The 19,849-nt window shown below is 45.6% G+C and overlaps 1 protein-coding gene across 2 annotated transcripts; it reads left to right on the top strand.

The window, feature by feature from the left end:
• Window positions 1–10,925: 10,925 nt before the first annotated feature.
• Window positions 10,926–15,879, top strand: LOC121161967 (HLA class II histocompatibility antigen, DO beta chain). 2 transcript variants are annotated; one of them, XM_040988707.1, is made up of 7 exons: window positions 10,926–11,023; window positions 11,254–11,345; window positions 13,530–13,799; window positions 14,111–14,392; window positions 14,860–14,970; window positions 15,201–15,235; window positions 15,402–15,879. In XM_040988707.1, exons 2-7 carry the CDS (start codon window positions 11,255–11,257, stop codon window positions 15,435–15,437), a joined length of 825 nt encoding a protein of 274 aa, XP_040844641.1. In that variant the 5' UTR covers window positions 10,926–11,023; window position 11,254; the 3' UTR covers window positions 15,438–15,879. The 2 variants fall into 2 exon arrangements, with proteins under 2 accessions (XP_040844641.1, XP_040844642.1); XM_040988708.1 differs by lacking the exon at window positions 10,926–11,023 and having other exon boundaries at window positions 11,145–11,345; window positions 13,581–13,799.
• The last annotated feature ends 3,970 nt before the right edge of the window (window positions 15,880–19,849 follow it).

Genomic DNA, 19,849 nt, shown 5'->3' with positions numbered 1-19,849 from the left:
GAATTGCCTATTGTTTCACTTCTCAGAGGTAGCCATATGGCTCTTTGCTGGTCAGCCTGTCAATCCTTTATCTGTTTTTTGAGATCCAAGTTTCCCGTGTGATATAAATATTCCTGAGGCCACCCTGCAGTGCCACCAAGGCCTGATATTGGGAGCAGCTGGGGTATGGCCTGTAGAGCACCCTTCCTGGGTATAATGGTGTTATTAACAAGATAGATGGAGCTACTGTTCACAGTTTTAGTATGAGTGGTAACTGTGATGGGCATTTTTCATAGTCTACCACTTTATATGCTTACCTGCAGCCCTCTGAGGTCATCGACTCCACTTTGCAGATGATGGATCAGATTCTCAGTGATGGCCAGGGTTCTTCAGTGGTGGAGGTGGGGCTTGAATTCAAGCCTGAGTGCAGAATCCCCACTCTGAACCCAGAGATGTCCCTGCCTGTCCTGGTCACGGACGTGACTCACATTCAGAGCTAGACATTCCCTGTGGCTCCCCGCGGTTCTGAGGCTGCTGTCTTCTCTCTGGTCCAGCCTTCACTCATTGTGCAAATGATCTCTGTCCCAGAGAAGTTTCTCTCCGTGGACTCCCTGCTCCAGCTGCTGTTCACAAACTCATTGTTTCTTTCTAGAAGGCATATAGGATGATGTCACTTCTGTAAACCATGTCAGGTGCTCCTACCCCATCCTGCTCTGATCTTTGCAGAACATGTTTCCCAGGTCTCCTGACTGTCCTTCCCTGGGGCACGCAGGTCCAGCCACAGCCTCCTGCCCTCTGGGTACCATCGTGCCTCCTCCCAACCCCTATCCCAAACCTTCTGATTTTCCACAAGTTCAAGACCTAACTCAGGGTTTCGATCTTCCTTGTTGCCTGAAGACAGTGCCCGTCCCAAGAGCGGTTTAGCACAGCCTTTATTACATCCTATTCACAGCCTTTCCCCTTTCTTATTCTTCCACCAGGCCCTGAGCTACCCAGGGATGGCTCGGTGTCTCTATTTTCTGCTTGGCTCAAGGACCCACATTCACAGAAGACAAATTATGTGAAAACATTCCAGCCCTTCCCACTCATGCCAACCACTGAGGATACGATGCTGCAAACGTCACTGGTTGCTGGGCAGGGCTGGCTCCCATTCTAGGAAAGAGAAACTTTGGCATTCCGGGAAACAGCGGGTTCTTTCCAGTGCCAGCGATGACTCTGTTACAACCAATGCTGTAGAGGCGTTGTTCTGCCCGGCGGCTGCTGGGAGCAGGGGGAGGTGCCAGCAGGGACTGCCACACACCAGCCTCTGCCTCATCCTGCTGCTGCCCCCTGCTGCCCCATACCCATCCACCTCCAAGATCTCACTGAGGGGCTGAAGTGAGCATGTGGAGATGCCTGCATCATTCTTTCTCCTCCCCACAAAATGTGCTTTTTCTGGTTGTAAAATGGAAATAAATAATCATTCCTGCCCCTTCCAGCTTTGTACAAGCTGGAGCCCCCGTGGCAGACATTGATGTAAGAACACCTCGGCTGGTTCAGAGACCTTAACTCTCTAAGCCTGGGAGGTGTCTTTTTTTTTTTTTTAAGATTTATTTATTTTATTGCAAAGTCAGATATACAGAGAGGAGGAGAAACAGAGAGGAAGATCTTCCGTCCAATGATTCACTCCCCAAGTGAGCGCAACGGATCCAAAGCCAGGAACCTCTTCTGGGTCTCCCATGCGGGTGCAGGGTCCCAAAGGCTTTGGGCTGTCCTCGACTGCTTTCCCAGGCCACAAGCAGGGAGCTGGGTGGGAAGCTGAGCTGCCGGGATTAGAACTGGTGCCCATATGAGATCCCGGGATTTAAGGTGAGGACTTCAGCCGTTAGGCCACGCCGCCAGGCCCTGGGAGGTGTCTTGTAAATAAGATCGCAGTCACATCCTTACAGGTAGAGTGCCTGGCCTGCAGTCATGCAAGAAGGCAGCTACAGCATGGGGAGGACACTCAAGTCCCCAGACGCAGTACAGGAAGATGCAGAGGAGCCTCAGAGCCGTAGGGACCCCCAGACTTAATAATCTCCAGACGGAAACTCCCCAAGACACAGGACAATGTTCGCTGGTCATTGAAGGTTTAAAGCTGCAGAGCGATCTTGGCAAGGTTGTTGTTGCGGGGAGGGGGAGAGGGGGGAGCAGTCTGGTAGCCAACGCTACCAGTCATTCCTCTGTCTCAGAGTCCACCCTGCCTGTCCTGTCATCATCCATCATTGGATTTCCTTGTGCCATGGCTTCCTCTTCTGCTGGTCACCATCGGGGTGTTGCCCAGCTAGCCATGCTGCCCCCTCCTGTAAATGAAGACTTGAACTGAGAGAAAAGCTTAGAAAAGTCAAAGTATCTTTCCCCAACCCTGCCTCAACTGGAAACAACACAAGTATCAAGTTCTTTGGGCTCCCGCCCCGGGGGATGTCCTCTGGGGTTCCATAGGGCAGCTGCATGTCAGGAGTTGTCAGGATGTTGAGGACAGACCTAGGGAATGAGGGAAACACATCTCCCTTGCATTTTGCTCCTGAGTTAAAGGACTCTGACGCCATCTAGTGGTCCTGCTGCGAACCTAGCACTTCACAGAATGTTAGGAATTGGAACAATGAACATCCATGGGGGCTAGTGATGTAAATGTCTGACAGACGCCTTATTTCTTCGTCATCCGGATAAGCCTGTGAGGCAGGTATCATGATTCTAAGAAACAGAAAATAAAGTTTTAGAAATATTTATTGAGTTGCCTAGATAACACAGCTAGGAAAAGCAGGATTTGCCCAGATTTTTCTAACTCTCATGTAGATTCTCATCCACTTGTCTTCCCACTACTTGTTAAATATACAATGTGTTAATTTATTTACATAGAAAATATATGAATGCAGTTTAAAATTCAAAAGACAAAAAAATTGCTCACAGGAAAGATTCGGAAGAACTCAACCTCATCCTATCCCACGGTTTGGCAAGCATCCTTCATGTTTGTCTTTCTGGAAAAAACTCAACACATATATATAAAATCTCCCTATTTTTGGAAGTAGAAACTCTGTAATTCTACTCTTTTGAAATTTATTTTAAGAAAGTGTGTGTGTGTGTGTGTGTGTTTGTGTGTGTTTGAGGGGGGGGAAGAGAGAAAGAGAGAAAGAGAGCGAGAGAGCGAGAGAGCGAGAGCGAGAGCGAGAGAGAGAGAGAGAGAGAGAGAGAGAGAGAAAATCTTCTGTTACAGGTTCACTTCCCAATTGGCTGCAATGGCCACGGCTGAGTCAAGGCAGAGCCAGGAGCCCGAGCTCTGCTCTTGTTTCCCAGAGTGAAGGGACCAAGCACGTGCGTCTTCTTTGGCTGCCTTACCAGGTGCACTAACAGAGAGCTGGGGTTGGAAACAGAGTAGCTAAGACTGAAACACACTCAGATAAGGGATATCAGCATTTCAAGTGGCTGCTTAGCTCAGCAGAGCCCAACACCAGCCCCCTAAACTTTACTGTTGAAGTTGAAATACTTGACTGTGCAATATTCTATTTTATAGAAGCACCGTATTCCATGAAACTTACTTCCTTTTCCTGGTGGGTTGTTAGGTTATTGAAAATCTTTCACCATTGCCAGTGGTGTGTTGTACGGACTTTGGACTGCTCACGAGCAAAGATAGATGGGACAAAGTCCTAAAGGGAGAGTTACTGAGCCTAATAAATACTTTATTGATATCGATAGACATTGCACAGCTGCCTCTATCAATTTTGCGTTAATTTATACTCCCAGCAGCAGTGTGAGTTTATCTGCTTCCTCATATTCTCATGAACACAGAGTGTTTTTGACTCCTTACAGTTAGCCAGTTTTGTGGGTGAAAAGTGGAGTCACGGTGAACTTGTTAGATGTCACTGTTCTGACTGAAGACAGTGCCCGGGGTGCATTTACTGAGGTGGAAGGAGAGGGGCGTGGCTGTAACGTCAGCCAGGTCTGTTTCAGCTCCCCTGGCTCCTGTTTCCAGCCGTTGGAACACAGCCTGTGTGGCTCGCTCTTTAGTCTTCCCACTCTAGTCCTTGTGAGTTTGAGAACTGCTGTCCTTCAGGATTTATACCTGGTGAGAGGTACAAATGAGATTGAAGAGGAAACATGAGACCCTGTATGGGACCTCGTGCTCCAGAGAATTTTAAGATCTCCATTAGGGCGTGGGGGATTTGGTCTGTTGAAATAGAGCAAGCCTCTGATTTACAGTTTGCTGTTACTACTTCAGTGTAGGGCATCTCAGCATGACTCAAAAGTCCCGAGTTTTTCCGTCAACTCCCGTGATAACCACGCTCTACATACGCATCAAAACACTTTTCTTTAAAAAGGTGAAGAATCAAGAAAAACAGTTTTGCATCTTTCCTCCACTCAGTGAAGCAGTGTGAAGGTTTTTGTTTGTTGTGGATACCAGCAACTTTAAAGACATTCCAGTTAACCTTTGGTTTCCTGTTTGTTTCTGTTCTGTAATCTTCATATATTAGATTGTCCATATTCTTTAAGTCTCTGCTATGTTATTTGTATCAAATACTAACTTTATCATAAACTCTTCCTAGATGAAATTACAATTTGATTTCTTTTATGTATACAAACATTGCAATATCAATTTTAAAATAATTTTAATTTATTTTTATTGGAAAGGCAAATTTTCAGAGAGAAGGAGAGACAGAGAAAGATTGTTCATCTGCTGGTTTGTTCCCCAAATGGCTGCAACAGCTGGAGCTGAGCTGATCCGAAGTCAGGAATCAGGAGCTTTTTCCAGGTCTCCCATGAGGGTACGGGATCCTAAGGCTATGGGCCATCCTCTACTGTTTTCCCAGACCACAGGTAGGGAGCTGGATGGGAAGTGGAGCAGCCAGGACATGAACCAGGACCCATAAGGAATGCTGGTGCTTGCAGTAGGAAGATTAACCAATTGAGCCATTACCCCAGGCTGTACACTATTTATTTATTTATTTGCCAGAATTAGAGAGAGAGAGAGAGAGAGAGAGAGAGAGAGAAAACTTCCATTTGATGTGTTTCACTCCCCAGGTGGCTGCAGTGGCTGGTGCATGGGCCCTTCTGAAGCCAGGAGTCAGGAGCTTCATCTGGGTCTCCCATGTGCAGGGGTCCAAACTCTTGGACCATTTTCCGCTGCTTTCCCAGGCACATTAATTGGGAGTAGAGCAGCCGGGACATGAACAGGTGCCCATATGGGATGCCAGTGACACAAGCACCGGCTTTCTCTATTATAGCACATTCCTGGCCCAGTGGATACATTTTTTGGGATAAGGAACGTGTCTGGTTTATTGTTGGGTGGACTGTAGTATCTCTTTGCCAAATAAATGATACTGAGAACTCACTATGGCCCTCTTTGGCAAACAAAACAAAACAAAACAAAACAAAACAAAACAAAACAAAACAAGACAAACAAAACAAAACAAAACTCTGTCTCAGTTCACAAACACATTTTGTCTTGTCTCCTTTCTAGCTGATCTTATTTTGTTCCCCGCCGTCAGCGGAGGCGATGCACTGAGCGGCTTTCCCAGCCCCTGTGTTTACGCTCTGCCTGTCTGGGCAGACCCTCCGTTTCATTCCTGAGTCTCACGTGGTCTCCATTTTTTTTCGGATTCCACTCAGAATTTTGGGGAAATCTTGTCTTCGGATCTTCAGTGTCTCCTGTGTACAGATGCCTTCCACTTGACTAAACCTTGTAAAGCTTTTCCTATCTTAGAGCTATCTTCTTATCACTTTTTTCTCCCAAGTGAGGGTGTCACGGTTCACCTGGTGTGCACTTCTGAAATTCCTTTTCTTTAAAAAGGAAGCCCTCATAACTTTATTTTTCCCTTTAACTTTTTTTTTTAACTAATAGAATTTCAAGATTGAACAGATTTAAACATTTTCCCATGTTTACTCCCTATTATATATACACATGTATACTATTTTCTTTGAAAACAGAGAGACTAATGTCACATATTACGGGATTCATGATAATCCTAAAATACGGAAAGAAAGACATTTTATCATGTAGTTGGTACAATTCAGTGAGGACAATATTTGCACCTATTCATGCACCAAATAATATGACATCCATTAGTTTTACACTTTATCAGCTCCCACATGTAAGAGAAAAGGTGATAGTTTTCCTTCTGTGTCTGGTTTGTTTTGCTTATGATGACTTCCTGCCGTATCTGTTTTGTTGAAAATGTTAGGATTTCATATTTTTTGATATTCCACTGTGTATTTATAGTATGGTTTCTTTATCCAGTCACCACGTGATGGACAGCTAAGGTGATTTCTATCTTTGCTTCAGTGACCTGGCTGCTGTCGACATGGCAATACAGGCATCTAATTCTTGAGCTTACCTCACTGTGCGTGTAAATTCCTAGAGGTGGGATAGCTGCATAATGCACTGATTATATTTTCAGTTTTTTTCCCCCAGTAATCTCTATATTGTTTTCCATGCTGGTTGTACTAACTTGCATTCCCTTCAATAATGCACGCTTTCTCCACATACTTGCCAGTATTTGTTACTTTCTGATTTGGGGTAGTAGTTATTCCAACTGGAGTAATTTTTCACTGTGGTTTCTACTTGCGTTTCACTTGTAGCTATTGATCCTAAGCATTTTTAAAAAAAATATGTCTGTGGGCCATTTGTATTTCTGCCTTTGAGAAATGTCTATTTATATAAACTATATTGTAGTTTTAAACAATTTATAGATTCAGTGCACTGTCAACCCAACACTCCAGGGCACTCTTCACAGACCTAGAAAAACAATCCCAAAACTCTTCTGGAAACACACACACAGAAACTCTGAATAGTCAAAGGAATATTGGTTCACTCCCAACCCCGGGTCTCACGTGTGCTGGTTGGGTGCTGTGGCCCAGTCTGGCACAGCCTGCCTCACCTCGGTGTTTGCCAGTGGGTGCTATAGCCTGGAAAATGAAACCAATGTATCATAATATCAGATTTCAAGACACATGGCAGGGCTATTAGAACCAAAACAACATGGGATGGGCTTAAAAATGGACATGTAGGCAAATAGGACAAAATAGACATCCCCTAAGTAAACCCATGCATCTTTGATATGGGCTCCTTATTACTGATTCAAGGTCACGTTTTCCTAGGGATGGGCTTGAGGAGAATGTATATTTTTTGTACGAGCCCCATTTGTTCTAAAGTGTTATTTTATTGTTTAATGTTTGCTTTTTTCTTTGGATGATCTGTCTGCTGCTGAAAATAAGTTGTTGAAGTCTGCTACTATTACTGTATTTTTACATATTTCTCCCTTAATTTCTGTTCATATTTGACTTAAGTGTTCAAGTATTCCATTTTAATTCCATTTAAATGGTTATATGTTTTGATGAGTTGATTCCTTTGTCATCATGAAGTGACTTTCCTTGTCTCCTAGACATTTTTTCCTTGAAGCATACATACTTTATCAGATACAAGTACTGTCACCCTTCCTCTCTTTGTTACTATTTGCTTGAGTTTCTTTTCTATCCCTCCAGCTTTGCATAAGACTAGCTATTCATAAAACTTGAGTGGGTCTCTTAGAGGCACCATGTGGCTGGATCTTGTTTTTGCTTAGTCCATTCAGCCACCCTATGTCTTCTGGTTGGAGAATTTATTCTACTTGCGTTTGTGACTATTCTGAGTTGCTTTCTGGTTGTTCTGTAGCTGCTTTCTTCAATGATTTCTCTTGGTTTCCTTAGTGATTGTTCTTTTCTAGTGCTCTGTTTTGGTTTTTTACTTTTTGTCTTCTGTATCTACTACTGACTTTTTGCTTTGTGGTTACCATGAATTTTCCAAAAAAAATAACAGGCTGTGCAGAATAAATACAATATATAGCTGATACATACATATATGCATTTGATAAACAAGTTAATAACAGTTTTACTTGAGTTAACAAACAAAGCAAACCTAACACTTTTATTCCATCACCTCCAATGTAAAGTTTTTGATATTGTATATGCCTTAACAAATAATTGTAGTAAATGTTATTTAAAAAATATTTATTTATTTTGTTTGAAAATCCAAATTGCAGAGAGAAGGAGAGATACACAGTGAGATCTTTTTTTTTTTTTTTTTTTTTATTGGCAAGGCGGATATACAGAGAGGAGGAGAGACAGAGAAGAAGATCTTCCGTCCAATGATTCACTCCCCAAGTGAGCGCAACGGCTGTTACTATGCTGATCCGAAGCCAGGGGCCTCGTCCGGGTCTCCCACGCGGGTGCAGGGTCCCAAAGCTTTGGGCCGTCCTCGACTGCTTTCCCAGGCCACAGGCAGGGAGCTGGAAGGGAAGCGGGGCTGCCAGGATTAGAACCGGCACCCATATGGGATCCCGGGCGTGCAAGGCGAGGACCTTAACCACTTGCGCCACCGCGCCGGGCCCTACACTGTGAGATCTTACATCTGCTGGTTCACTCCCCAAACGACTGCAATGTGGCCAGGCCTTGGGTCTACCTCTGCTGCTTTCCCAGGTCGTAGCAGGGAGCTGGAAGGAAAATGGAGCAGCTGGGGCATGAAATGATGCCCATATGGGATGCCGGTGCCATAGGCTGAGGATTAGCTTGCTATGCCATCTTTCTGGCCATATGAATATTATTCTTAATAACTTTGTTACAGTATTATAATATTCTAAATTTTACTGTGTATTTATTTTTGCCAGTGATGTTTATACTTTTGTGTTTTTTCTGTCACTTATTAGTGTCCATTGGTTTTGGAGTGAGTAACTGACTCTCATCACCATGTCTTGGGGCATAGGTCTCAGGATGGCCTCTCAGCTGCTTGTGCAGGAGGGCACTTCCCACGCCTTCGTTCTGCTGGACAGCCTTTCTGGCTGCGGTGTTTTTGGTTGGCAGTTTTCTCCTCCCCACGCTGTATGCCACCCCGCTCTCAGCTGTGAGCTTCTCTGAGAAGTCTGTTAGCAGGTGTGCTGCCACTCCCTCGTGTGACATTTGCCTCTTTTCTCTTGTGGCTTTCAGGAGCCTCTCTTTGTCTTTGCTTTTTTGGAAGTTAAAAAACTTGGTGTAAACTTGTTTGCATAGAATTTGATTGGAGACTTTTAATCTTCTAGACACTTGTATACTGTTATTTCCCCAACTTTGGGGAGTTCTATGCTGTTGTTTATCTAAACAAGCTTTCTGATCCTTTGTGATTCTTTTCTCCTTGATTCCAGTGGCTCTAGTTTTGTTCTTTTCATACTGTCTCATAAATCCTCTAAACTTTCTTTATTTTCATGTCTATCTTCCCCCGCTGTGTATTTTCAACTGCTTTCCCAGGCCACAGGCAGGGAGCTGGAAGGGAAGTGGGGCTGCCGGGATTAGAACCAGCGCCCATATGGGATCCCGGGCATGCAAGGCGAGGACCTTTAACCACTTGTGCCACCACGCCGGGCCCCACTGTGTATTTTCAAATAGCTTTGTTTTGCACTTACAGATTCTTCTGTTTGATTAATTCTTTCACTGCTGCTCTGTATTTTTAAAAATTTAGCTTACTGCATTTTCTAATTCCATAATATTTTAAAGAATTATTTATTCTTAATGGAAAGGCAGATAAACAGAAAGGGGAGAGACAGAGAGGAAGATCTTCCATCTGACGGTTCACTCTCTAAATGGCTGCAATGGCTGGAGCTGGGCCAGTCTGAAGCCAGGAGCCAGGAACTTCTTTTGGGTCTCCCATGCGGTTGCAGGGTCCCAAGGCTTTGAGCCGTGCTCGACTGCTTTCCTAGGCCACAAGCAGGGAGCTGGATGGAAGTGGGGCTGCCGGGATTAGAACTAGTGCCCATACTGAATGCTGGTGCATTCAAGGCGGGGACTTAAACCACTACACTATCGTGCAGGGCCCATAGTTGCATAATTTTAAAAAATAAAAAATTCTTCTTCTAATGATTTATCACTTCCTGGTTTAACTAAATTATTTTTTCCTGTGGTTTCTTGAGGTTCAGTGAATTCATTAAAACAATTTTGAAATTTTGCCAGATAATTTGTCGACCCCATTTCTTTGGTATCAGCCATTTGATAGACGATCGTGCTCTTTTGCTCTCAGGCACACCAGGATGGCCTAGAACCCGTGACTGTGATCCTGCCTGGCATGGGGCAGGACTAGAAACACAGTCTCACATTTTCCCAGAGCCTGAGACCTTAGGGGCTAGCTTGGTGCTGGGTTGTTATATTTAGCCTGGGACCAGCAGTGCCAGCCTTATGCTGGGCACGGTGTAGAGTGTGAGGCATGGGGGCTGGCTGGTAGTGGGTAGCCTGAAGACAGAGTCTGCCAGGCCAGGAGTTTGGTGCCTTGGGAGCGTTCTCATTGCTGGGTTTGGTTGGAGTGTCTGATGCTGGAGTCTGAGGCAAAAGCTAGGGTTCCTCTTTCTTCCTTCCATCATGCACAAGGTCTCTCTCCACACTGTGCTGCTTCGGTTAGAGGAAGAAGTGGCATGGATCATGCAAAACTGTGCTTCCTGCTCTCTTGAGTGTGTCTCTTCTTAGTACTCGGCTACACCCACATACTGCTAATTTCTAACCTGGTTTCCTTCATGTTTTTTCAGAGTGCTTTTGTGCATGGAGAGTTGTTCCATTTTGCGTTGTTGCTGGCTGGGGATGCCAGAAGGCCCTATCCTGCCATCTTACTGGTTGTGCCTCCCTTCCTGCCCCTGTGTTTTCCTTTTTCCATCCTTAGGAACATTTCTGCTGCGTGAGATTCCTGTGAGACTCCTCTGCATATTCCTTTTGTTCTCATGGCCCTCCCCTGCTTTCAGGAAAGGGTCATTTTCTATCTCTCCTCTATTCCTCCGTAACCCTCACCACTTCTTGACATGTACACTCCAGAATGCTGTCCACTTTCCCTCTTATTTACACACCCACTGGCAATGTCAGCCACTCCATAGGAAGTGAGACCCATTGGTCAGAGCAGGCAGGGGGCAATGCCACATGAGGACAGCAGGAGACACAACAAGCAGCCTGCCCAGTCATCCTAGGACCTCACACTCTGTGCAATACCTTGTCCTTCTTCGTCCAGCCCATTTTCCACATATCTGAGCTATGGTTGGTGATTCTGCAGGTAAACAATTCTTGAGTGGTATAACGCAACCCTATGGTACTCTACCCAGCACCTAATGATGTAATACAATTCTCTCTTGATTGGTCAGCAATCTGTGAAGTTTCCAATCCGGGGAAGGCACTATGTAATCTCTACTCTATGAACTGTTTTTGACTGAGTGGGGTGGTGCAAGTTCCAGTCTAAAGTGGCTGATGAATTTATTGTTTCATTTCTTTTTTTTTTCTCCCTAGAATGGATTCCATGTGGCTCCACTGGATGTTGGCTCTGCTAGTGAGTCTGACCTGGCTGCATTACTCCATGGCTCAAGGCAGAGACTCTCCAGGTAAGAGAGGCACTGCTCTCAAGGTGTGCATTCTACCGTTACCATGGGGAGGGATGACTTTTGCTATAGATCCAAGGCTTTGACTGGACCAGAGGTGGTTTCTAGTTTCAAAGAGTCATGACAAAGGAAGTACTCCTTCCCACAGATTCAAGGAATCAGGAGGCAATGGGAGGGAAACATTTAGTCTTGTTTGGATTCCTTATTGTATCAATGTCAGCCAAGGGCACAGTAAAAGCTGCTGCAGATGCAGTATGAGAATGGCTGCCACTCCCAAACCCTATTCTGATGATTACCATTGTCTCTCTGTTTATTGAAAAGGGGGTAGATGACATGAGCTTGGAAGTAAAGGTGACTTCTGTTACCTGTTAAGATCTGGTTAGAGTGGCAGCACATTTTTGTAAGATTTATTTATCTGAAAGTCAAAATTACAGAGAGAGAAGGAGAGATAGGGGAAGAGAGAGGTAGAGGAAAGAGGGAGAGAGAGGGAGAGAGAAGGAAGGGAGAGCGCGGGGGGGGGGAGAGAAGAGAAGAGAAAAGAGAGAGAAAGAGAAAAAGAAAAAGAAAAAGAAAGCTCTTCCATCCTCTGGGCCATGCTGAAGCCAAGAAGCCAGGAGCATCTTTCAGGTCTCCCACGTGGGTGCAGGGTCCCAAGGCTTTGGACCGTCTTCTGCTATCTCACGCACTAATATTAGCAGAGAGCTGTTGGATCAGAAGTGGAGCAGCTGGGACTTGAACTGGTGCCCCCATGGGATACCTGTTCTGTGGATGGTGATTTCACCTGCTGTCCCACAGCACTGGGCCCAGTAGTACAGCTGTAAGTAAGAGAACTTGTCTACACTCCTGTTCTCAGGGTCCCGAGTGTGAGTTGTCAGTTATTTTTCTAGCTGAAGACACAGATGATGCCAACGCGGGGCAGTGTCAGACCTGAAAGCACTTGTCTGTGAGCGGAAACAGGATGCACTGAGCTAAGAACAGAATCCCCTTTGAATGTACGAGTTTCATTCAGCACAAAACGGGAACAAACCTGAGGGGGAGGGAATCATTGTTCTTAGAGAACAGAAACCTCTCCGAGCTTATAACATGTCCACGGAACAACACAACTGGAAAAGGGCAGCAGATTTAAAATAAGGATGACAAGTTCAGACTCTCTCTGCCTTCCCAGCCAACCCCTCTCCCATGCCCCTTCCCAAGTTCAGCCTGTAGAGGGACGTGGAGAACTAAGTTCCCAGGATTTAGAGGCTGACTGCCCGAGACTGGCTGCTGGAGGGGAGATGAGCAGGTGGGTCCAGGGGCATCCTCCTGTGGCTGTTGGAGGAAGCCTCTGAACTGAGAGCTGAAAGTAAGCTTGCAGCTGAAGATGGACAGCAGTCCTCTTCCCAGAGTTTCCTGAATTTTCTCTCAAGTACTCAGAACGGGGTCCCTCATACTCAGTGAGTTCACATTCAATGAATGCCCAGGACAGAACTCTCCATCCTTCTCTCATCTCCTTTCTCACTTTTCGGCTCTCCAATGAGATCCACTCCAAATATGGCTGGGTGTCCTTAAGCAGGAGGGTGGCTTTAAAAAAAAACACCCATCATGGTTTAATACTATTAAGACATTTATATTTTAGGGCTGGCACTGTAGTATATAATTTATATTTTGGTGCTAGCATCCCATATGGGCACCAGTTAGAGTCTTAGTGGGTACTTTTCTGATCCAGCTCCCTGCTTATGGCCTGGGAAAGCAGTGGAGGACGGCTCAAGTGCTTGAGCCCGTGCACTCATATGAGAAACCTGGAAGAGGCTCCTGGCTTCAATCTAGCCCATGTCCAGCCATTGTGGCCATTTGGCGGGGATGGCGAACCAGTGGATGCAAGAATCCTTTCTCTGTCTCTTCCTCTCTTTCTCCATAACTATGCCTTTAAAAAATAAAAATAACCTTTAAAAATGTATATGAAGGCAATAAATTTTATGCATTTCATGTACACAGTTTTAAGAGTACAATTGCCTCCCACTCGCACCCTGCCCCCTTCAGCCCTCCCTCTTCCTTCCCTCCCTGCATGACAACTGCTTCTCTTCTCAGCACCTTGTGGTGAGCACACTGAGACCCAAAGTTTTCTTCCTCTTAAAATCCCTGTGGTCAGACATAATTTATCAAGCATGGAATTTTCCAGAGGTGGGGACTTTCATTATTGTTTTGCAGAAGATTTTGTGATTCAGGCAAAAGCTGACTGTTACTTCACCAATGGGACAGAGCGGGTGCGGTTCGTGGTCAGATTCATCTTCAACCTGGAGGAGTGCCTGCACTTTGACAGTGACCTGGGGCACTTCGTGGCCCTGACAGAGCTGGGGCGGCCTGATGCCGAGGCTTGGAACAAGCGGCCCGATATCCTGGAGAGGAGCAGGGCGTCTGTGGATCTGCTCTGCAGACGCAATTACAACCTGGGAGCCCCGTTCACTGTGGGGAGAAAGGGTGAGCAGCAGGTGCAGTCTGGCCGGTTTGGGGACCTTCCCCTGGGAAAACCCAACCAGCCGGGAGCTTCCCTGTGAATGATGATTTTCTGTTTCAAGATCCGCGACTTACAAGGGAGGCTGTGGGTTTGTTCTGCTATCAAGGGCGTCTCCCCAAGTATCCTCACCCGTCAGGTCACTGTGGCCTTGGTCTGAGGTTTCGGGGTCCACGGGAGTGGCCCTTGTGGGAGCTCCTGAGGAAGGGCACCAGGGGCGTGGGAGTTCCTCCAGCAGCCCTGTTCTCACCGTGTCTCATTTCCTCTCCCTTCCTAGTGCCACCAGAGGTGACAGTGTCCCTAGCAAGGACACCCGTCCTGCACCAGCACAATGTGCTGCTCTGCTCTGTGACAGGCTTCTACCCAGGGGACCTCAGAGTCAGGTGGCTGCGGAACGGGCAGGAGGAGACTGCTGGGGTCATGTCCACCGGCCTCATCAGAAATGGAGACTGGACCTTTCAGACCACCGAGATGCTGGAAATAACCCCCAAACTTGGAGATATCTACACTTGTCTAGTCGATCACCCCAGCCTGCTGAAACCCATTTCTGTGGAGTGGAGTAAGAATAGTTTCTTGTACACTTTGGGCTCAACTCAGGAGCATACTGACCATTGTGGGGCTTGTGACACCTCCACATTTATCTTGGTCATGGCACGCAGTCTTCTTTCCCCTGATCTAGGGAAATCACAGAAACTGGATCTTTGGGTTGGGCGGGGAAAAGTGTCAGATAGCCATCCTCACGTCATCTCATAAGGAAGGCAGTTTCATAACATCAGTGTTGTTCTCAGCCCTGTGATCCCGTCTCCTCTAATACTTCGGTCCTAGTGTTTAGGGGACGTACTTATGGGCTGTGTGAACTAGTGACAAATGGGAGGCAACTGCAGTGATGCAAATATTGACCTCAAGAACCATTTTTAGATTGATCTCTTCTCTAAGGAGCTTCGGACTTGGTACCCAGTGCAGGCTCTGGGATCTCGTGCACAGAGTATTGGGAGTGTTTGCTAACTAGAGATCTCCTTTCTACAGGAGCTCAGGTTGAACATTCCTGGGCAAAGATGCTAAGCGGAGTTGCAGGCTTCCTGCTTGGGCTGATCTTCTTTTTGGTGGGCATCTTCACCTACCTCAGGGCTTGGAAAGGTAAGGACCCTGTCACCTGTCCTGGGGTTTCCCAACTCCCATTTAAGTCCTTAGCATCAACGGTGTGAGGTGAAGGTGGCTGGCTGTGCTTCTTAAGGATTGCCAGGATAGGTGTCCCTAAAGCCAGAAACGTCCCTGGTCAAGTGCATTGCAGCCATCCCTCCTGCCTCAGGACAAGTTTGACATCTGGTCTGAATAAGGGCGTTCCTGTCTTTCTGCTTTCCTCCTAGGCTGCATGGAGACTCAGCGGTCTGCTGCTGCTGAGGTAGAGTCTCTTGGTGACACATCATGCTGTTCGGTCTCTGGTCAGAGGGAGGGTTCGTGGGGGTGAAGGAGGGCGAGGGTGGTTCTGGCTGCGTTGTGTTGACTCTTGAGTGCCCAAGGTGGGCAGGAGAGGTGGTCTCACAGAACTCCTTTGCTGTTCTCCACAGGTCTCAAGAGTTGGTTTTCCATCACAACCATATTAAACTCCTTAACTGGATCTTCTCCCAAAAGCCAGAAGGAGTAGCCCGGGCTCCAGGCTTCACCAAGCATGGTCATGAGGATCCTGTTCTGGGACGGACCCTTTGCCATGATCCCTGGAGGAGTTCTGAATTGATTCTAGTTTTGTGTCCTGAGATGGTGCACTCCTTTCCCATGCCCCTTCTTCCTCTTACTGAGGCCTTATTAGCCCCATCCCCAAGGATGCGGTCCAGAAATTTCTAGAAAAACAAAGATCCTTCCAGACCCAAACTACCTTCCCTTCCATGATCTAACCCTAATTCTCTAGGTCATGAATCCTCATCCTCCAGTTGCAGCCCCCACAGTCTGCAGAAGACAGATACTCAGAGCTGCTATTTTTTCACCATTTTAAAAAAGATTTATTTATTTTTATTACAAAGTCAGATATACAGAGAGGAGGAGAGACAGAGAGGAAGATCTTCTGTCTGATGATTCACTCCCCAAGTGGCCGCAACGGCTGGTGCTGCACCAATCCAAAGCTGCGAACCAGGAACCTCTTCTGGGTCTCCCATGCGGGTGCAGGGTCCCAAAGCTTTAGGCCATCCTTCACTGCTTTCCCAGGCCACAGGCAGGGAGCTGGATGGGAAGTAGAGCTGCTGGGATTAGAACCGTGCCCATATGGGATCCAGGCATGTTCAAGATAAGGATTTTAGCCGCTAGGCCTTGGCACTGGGCCCTTCATCATTTTTTAAACAAAAGGATTTTTATTTTGAAATAAAGCAGAAATATGGGTAGTGTGAAGAAATGTATGAGTTAATGAATTATTTAAGATTTAACCCTTTTAGTCATCAACTAGATCAAGAAACAGATTTTTGGGCAAGGTGTTATGGCACAATGGGTTAAGCCGTTGGCCAGTTCAAGTCCGGGTTCCTCCCTGCTTCTGATCTGGGTTCCTGTTAACTCATTGGCAAGCAATAGATGATGGTCCAGGGGCTTGGGTTCTTGTCACCCACATGTAGTTCCTGGCTCCGGGCGTTTGGCTCAGTCCTGCCTCTGGTGTTGCAGGGACTTGGAAAGTGAATGGAAGATCCTCCTTTCTCTATCAGTCACAGCTGCTCGCCTTCCCTGAAAAGCAGACCCAGCCTGACTTTGATGGCTTATCTTTCTTGTGGTCTTGAAAAAGTCTACTCACCCGAGTGTGCATTCTAGAAGCCACTTCTAGCTGCTTCTCTTTTTGTGATGTTAGCAACCATCAATAACAATGGCTTAGGTCTTTTAATTAAATGGAGGCTGCAATAACAGTCCGTTCTGACTCTGTCATTTCTCCTTCATTTGCTTATTGCTTCTATAAAGGGCATCTCTTCATGTACTGTTGGCCACCCAGTGGCACAGTGGAATGGCAGAATCAGAGCTAAATTCTCCCCTTTTATGCCAGTTTTCAAGTAATCAAGTTGATTTCCTACTATAATTCCCAGGTGATCAAACAGGTCTTATTTTTATATTTCTGTTGTATCACTATGAACTAAGGTTAAAATGCATTTGATGAGTTTTAGCACATTGCAATTTTTATCCCTGTTGAAGTCCTAATATTCCATTTTTGATGAATGGAAACTACTATAAATGGATGTTTTGTTTTTACACACCCAAAATGAAATATGGTTTTTCTGATTGTCTGGTATAATAAAACATTTCAGCTTTATCTGTGTAGTTTTGCTGGTCAAACCTAGAAGTAGACTTTTTCTTTTTAAAGATTAATTTATTTTTACTGGAAAGGCAGATCAGATTTGCGGAGAGAAGGAGAGACAAAGAGAAAGATCTTCCATCTGTTGGTTTACTCCCCAAATGGTTGCAATGGCCGGAGCTGAGCTGGTCAGCTTCTTCCAGGTCTCCCATTTGGGTTCAGGGTCCCAAGGCTTTGGGTCATCCTCTATTGCTTTCCCAAGCCACAGGCAGGAGCTGGATGGAAAATGGAGCAGCCAGGATATGAACCAGTGCCTAAGGGATCCTGGCGCTTGCAAGGTGAGGATTTAGCCGTTGAGCCATCACGCCAGGCCTGCCATGTGGTGTTTGACATCAGTGTGTATTATGAAGTATCGGATAAGGCTAAGCAGCTGTTTAAACACTTATCATTTCTTTTGGGTAAAAGCAGTCTTGTAGTTATTCTGAAGTGTACGGTACAGGGTTGCTGTCCACAGTCACCCTCCCGTGCTCCTTCCACGTGTCTCACTGTAGCTTAGTACGCCCTCATCCACACTTTCTCATCCCTCGTCTCCCCTAAATTCTCCAGCCTCTGGTAACCAACATGAGACTCTGAATTTCAAGGACATGAACTTGTTTAGATTCCACCAGTGAATGAGGTCATGTGGTACTTGTCTTTTCCCGTGCTTGGCAGATTTCACTTAACATGTTTTCCAGTTCCATCTAAAGTGTCACAAGTGACAGAATTTCATCCTTTTTAGGGACTGAATAGTATTCTGTTGTATATATGCAGTACAATTCTTTATTTATAAAAGCATTTTTAAAGTTTCAATATTTAACTTTAAAAACCATTCTGCCTGTGTGTACATGTAATCTGTTATCTTGAGTCATTAGGTAAAGGACATGCAGGCTGTTTGCATCCTGGCTGTTGTGACACTGCAGACACAACTGGGTGTGCAGCTGTCTCCTCACCATACCGACTTCATTTCCTTTAGGTATTTACCCAGCATGGAGTTCCTGGATCACGTGCTGGTTCTGAAGCTTTCATATTATTTCTCATAATGGCTGTATTGATTCATACTCTGTGTAGCAGGATTCCCTTTTCCCAAATGTGCAAGCATTTGTTGCTTTTGTCTTTTTGACAACAGCCATTCTAACTGGCATGAAGTGACACCTCATTGTGGTTTGAATAAATCATGAATTAAAGTGACTGAAAATTCTGTTTTATGAGCTTATATAGTTTATAATGGGGAAATTTAAAATTACATAAATCTATGCATTTCAAATGCATATATTTAAAAATTAATCTATTTTATACAACTTTTGCATCATCTTAGTTTTTTGAAAGACTTATTTATTGCTACTTGAAAGTGAGAGTTATGACCAAAAAGGAGAGACAGAGAGCTTTCAACTGCTGATTTATTCCCCAAATGGCCATAACGGTCAGAGCTGGGCTGGTCTGAAACTGGGAGCTAGGAATTTCTTTGGAGTCTCCCACATGGGTGCAGGGACCTAAGGACTTGGGCCATCCTCCATTGCTTTCCCAGGCCATAAGCAGAGAGCTAGATTGGAAGTGGAGCAGTGGGACTCAAACTGGTGCCCATATGGGATGCTGGTACCACAGGCAGAGGCTTAGCCGACTCAGCCACCACACCAGCCTCTCTCCTTTCTTTCTAATCAAGAATTCTGCTTCTCAGGGCACAGTGACAGACAAAATTAGAATGTCATTTGCTTCCTTAATCCACATACACAGTAGCTAAGGATATAGGGTTCACATCAGACCACTAATATGATTACTGAACAGTTAAAATTTCTTTTACCTTTGATTTCCCCCGTATTCTCTAATGCTTCTGTCTGAAGTAGTGGGTTGTTTGCTGTTACAGAGACTGCTCACGCTCGTGTGAGTTCGCTCTGTGAGTGATAGCACTGTACTCACCGCCCTTCCTCCAGCAACGTCCCTGTGAGGCAGGGATCGCAAGGTGCGGCTTACTGAGCCCACAGAACCCACGGAACTCTTACAAGTGAGCCAGGAGGCCACGGCTGTTTTGTAACACTAGCCAAATGTCATTTAATCTTTCACTGATGTTTGCCCTGGTGGTACAAAACCTGTGGTGCAGAATGACTGTTGACTGAGCACCGACCCAGGCAGTGACACTAAACTATGTGGGCAGGCGGTAGAGTCCCTCCGTGCCAGGCATTTGCCATGAAATGCCAGGTTCACTTAGGAATGGCCTTGATGAGTCATTACTTTCACTAAATCTCCAGCCTCGTAAACATCGTTTTAAGGTTAGTGTGACAAAGCAAGCATATGTGGATGTATAATTGTTTGGGTGTAAACAGCCATTTACTCTAAAGAAGCGCCATTTCTCCTTTAAGGAGTGACTAACAGGCATACGCTGTGGTTACTGGGTGTGGGCGTTTGGTAAACATTTTCTCAAATTGGACAAAATAAGGCTACAACTTTAAGGAAAACCATACTGATGGTGAAAAGTGAGATTTCCTAGAGAAAATGAAAGGTTTTGGAAACTGGTATTTGCTGTAGCCCCCACCTCTTTTATTATTATTATTTATGAGTTGGGAATGACATGAACAAAATTTTTTAAGTGTATTTACTTGTTTGAAAGACAGTTATGGGGAGGGGGGAGTGAAGAGGGGAGAGAAAGAGAAAGAGAGAGAGAGAGAGCGAGCCTACCATCCTCTGTTTCACTCCCCAAAGAGCTTCTTGGTCTAGGTGAAGCTG

The sequence above is a fragment of the Ochotona curzoniae genome, unplaced genomic scaffold (assembly GCF_017591425.1).
Source record: "Ochotona curzoniae isolate NIBS_2020 unplaced genomic scaffold, NIBS_Ocur_1.0 contig_4968, whole genome shotgun sequence".
NCBI classification, from domain to species: Eukaryota; Metazoa; Chordata; class Mammalia; order Lagomorpha; family Ochotonidae; genus Ochotona; species Ochotona curzoniae.
Note: the sequence above shows the minus strand (reverse complement) of the source record. Positions and strands in the feature narration are given on the sequence as shown.

Bases quoted from the DNA above. Each gene is read 5' to 3' on its own strand.
- LOC121161967 (XM_040988707.1), top strand. From the start codon at position 11,255: ATGGATTCCATGTGGCTCCACTGGATGTTGGCTCTGCTAGTGAGTCTG. The intron at 11,346-13,529 runs GTAAGAGAGGCA...ATTGTTTTGCAG, and splicing joins TCAAGGCAGAGACTCTCCAG to AAGATTTTGTGATTCAGGCA. The intron at 13,800-14,110 runs GTGAGCAGCAGG...CTCCCTTCCTAG, and splicing joins GTTCACTGTGGGGAGAAAGG to TGCCACCAGAGGTGACAGTG.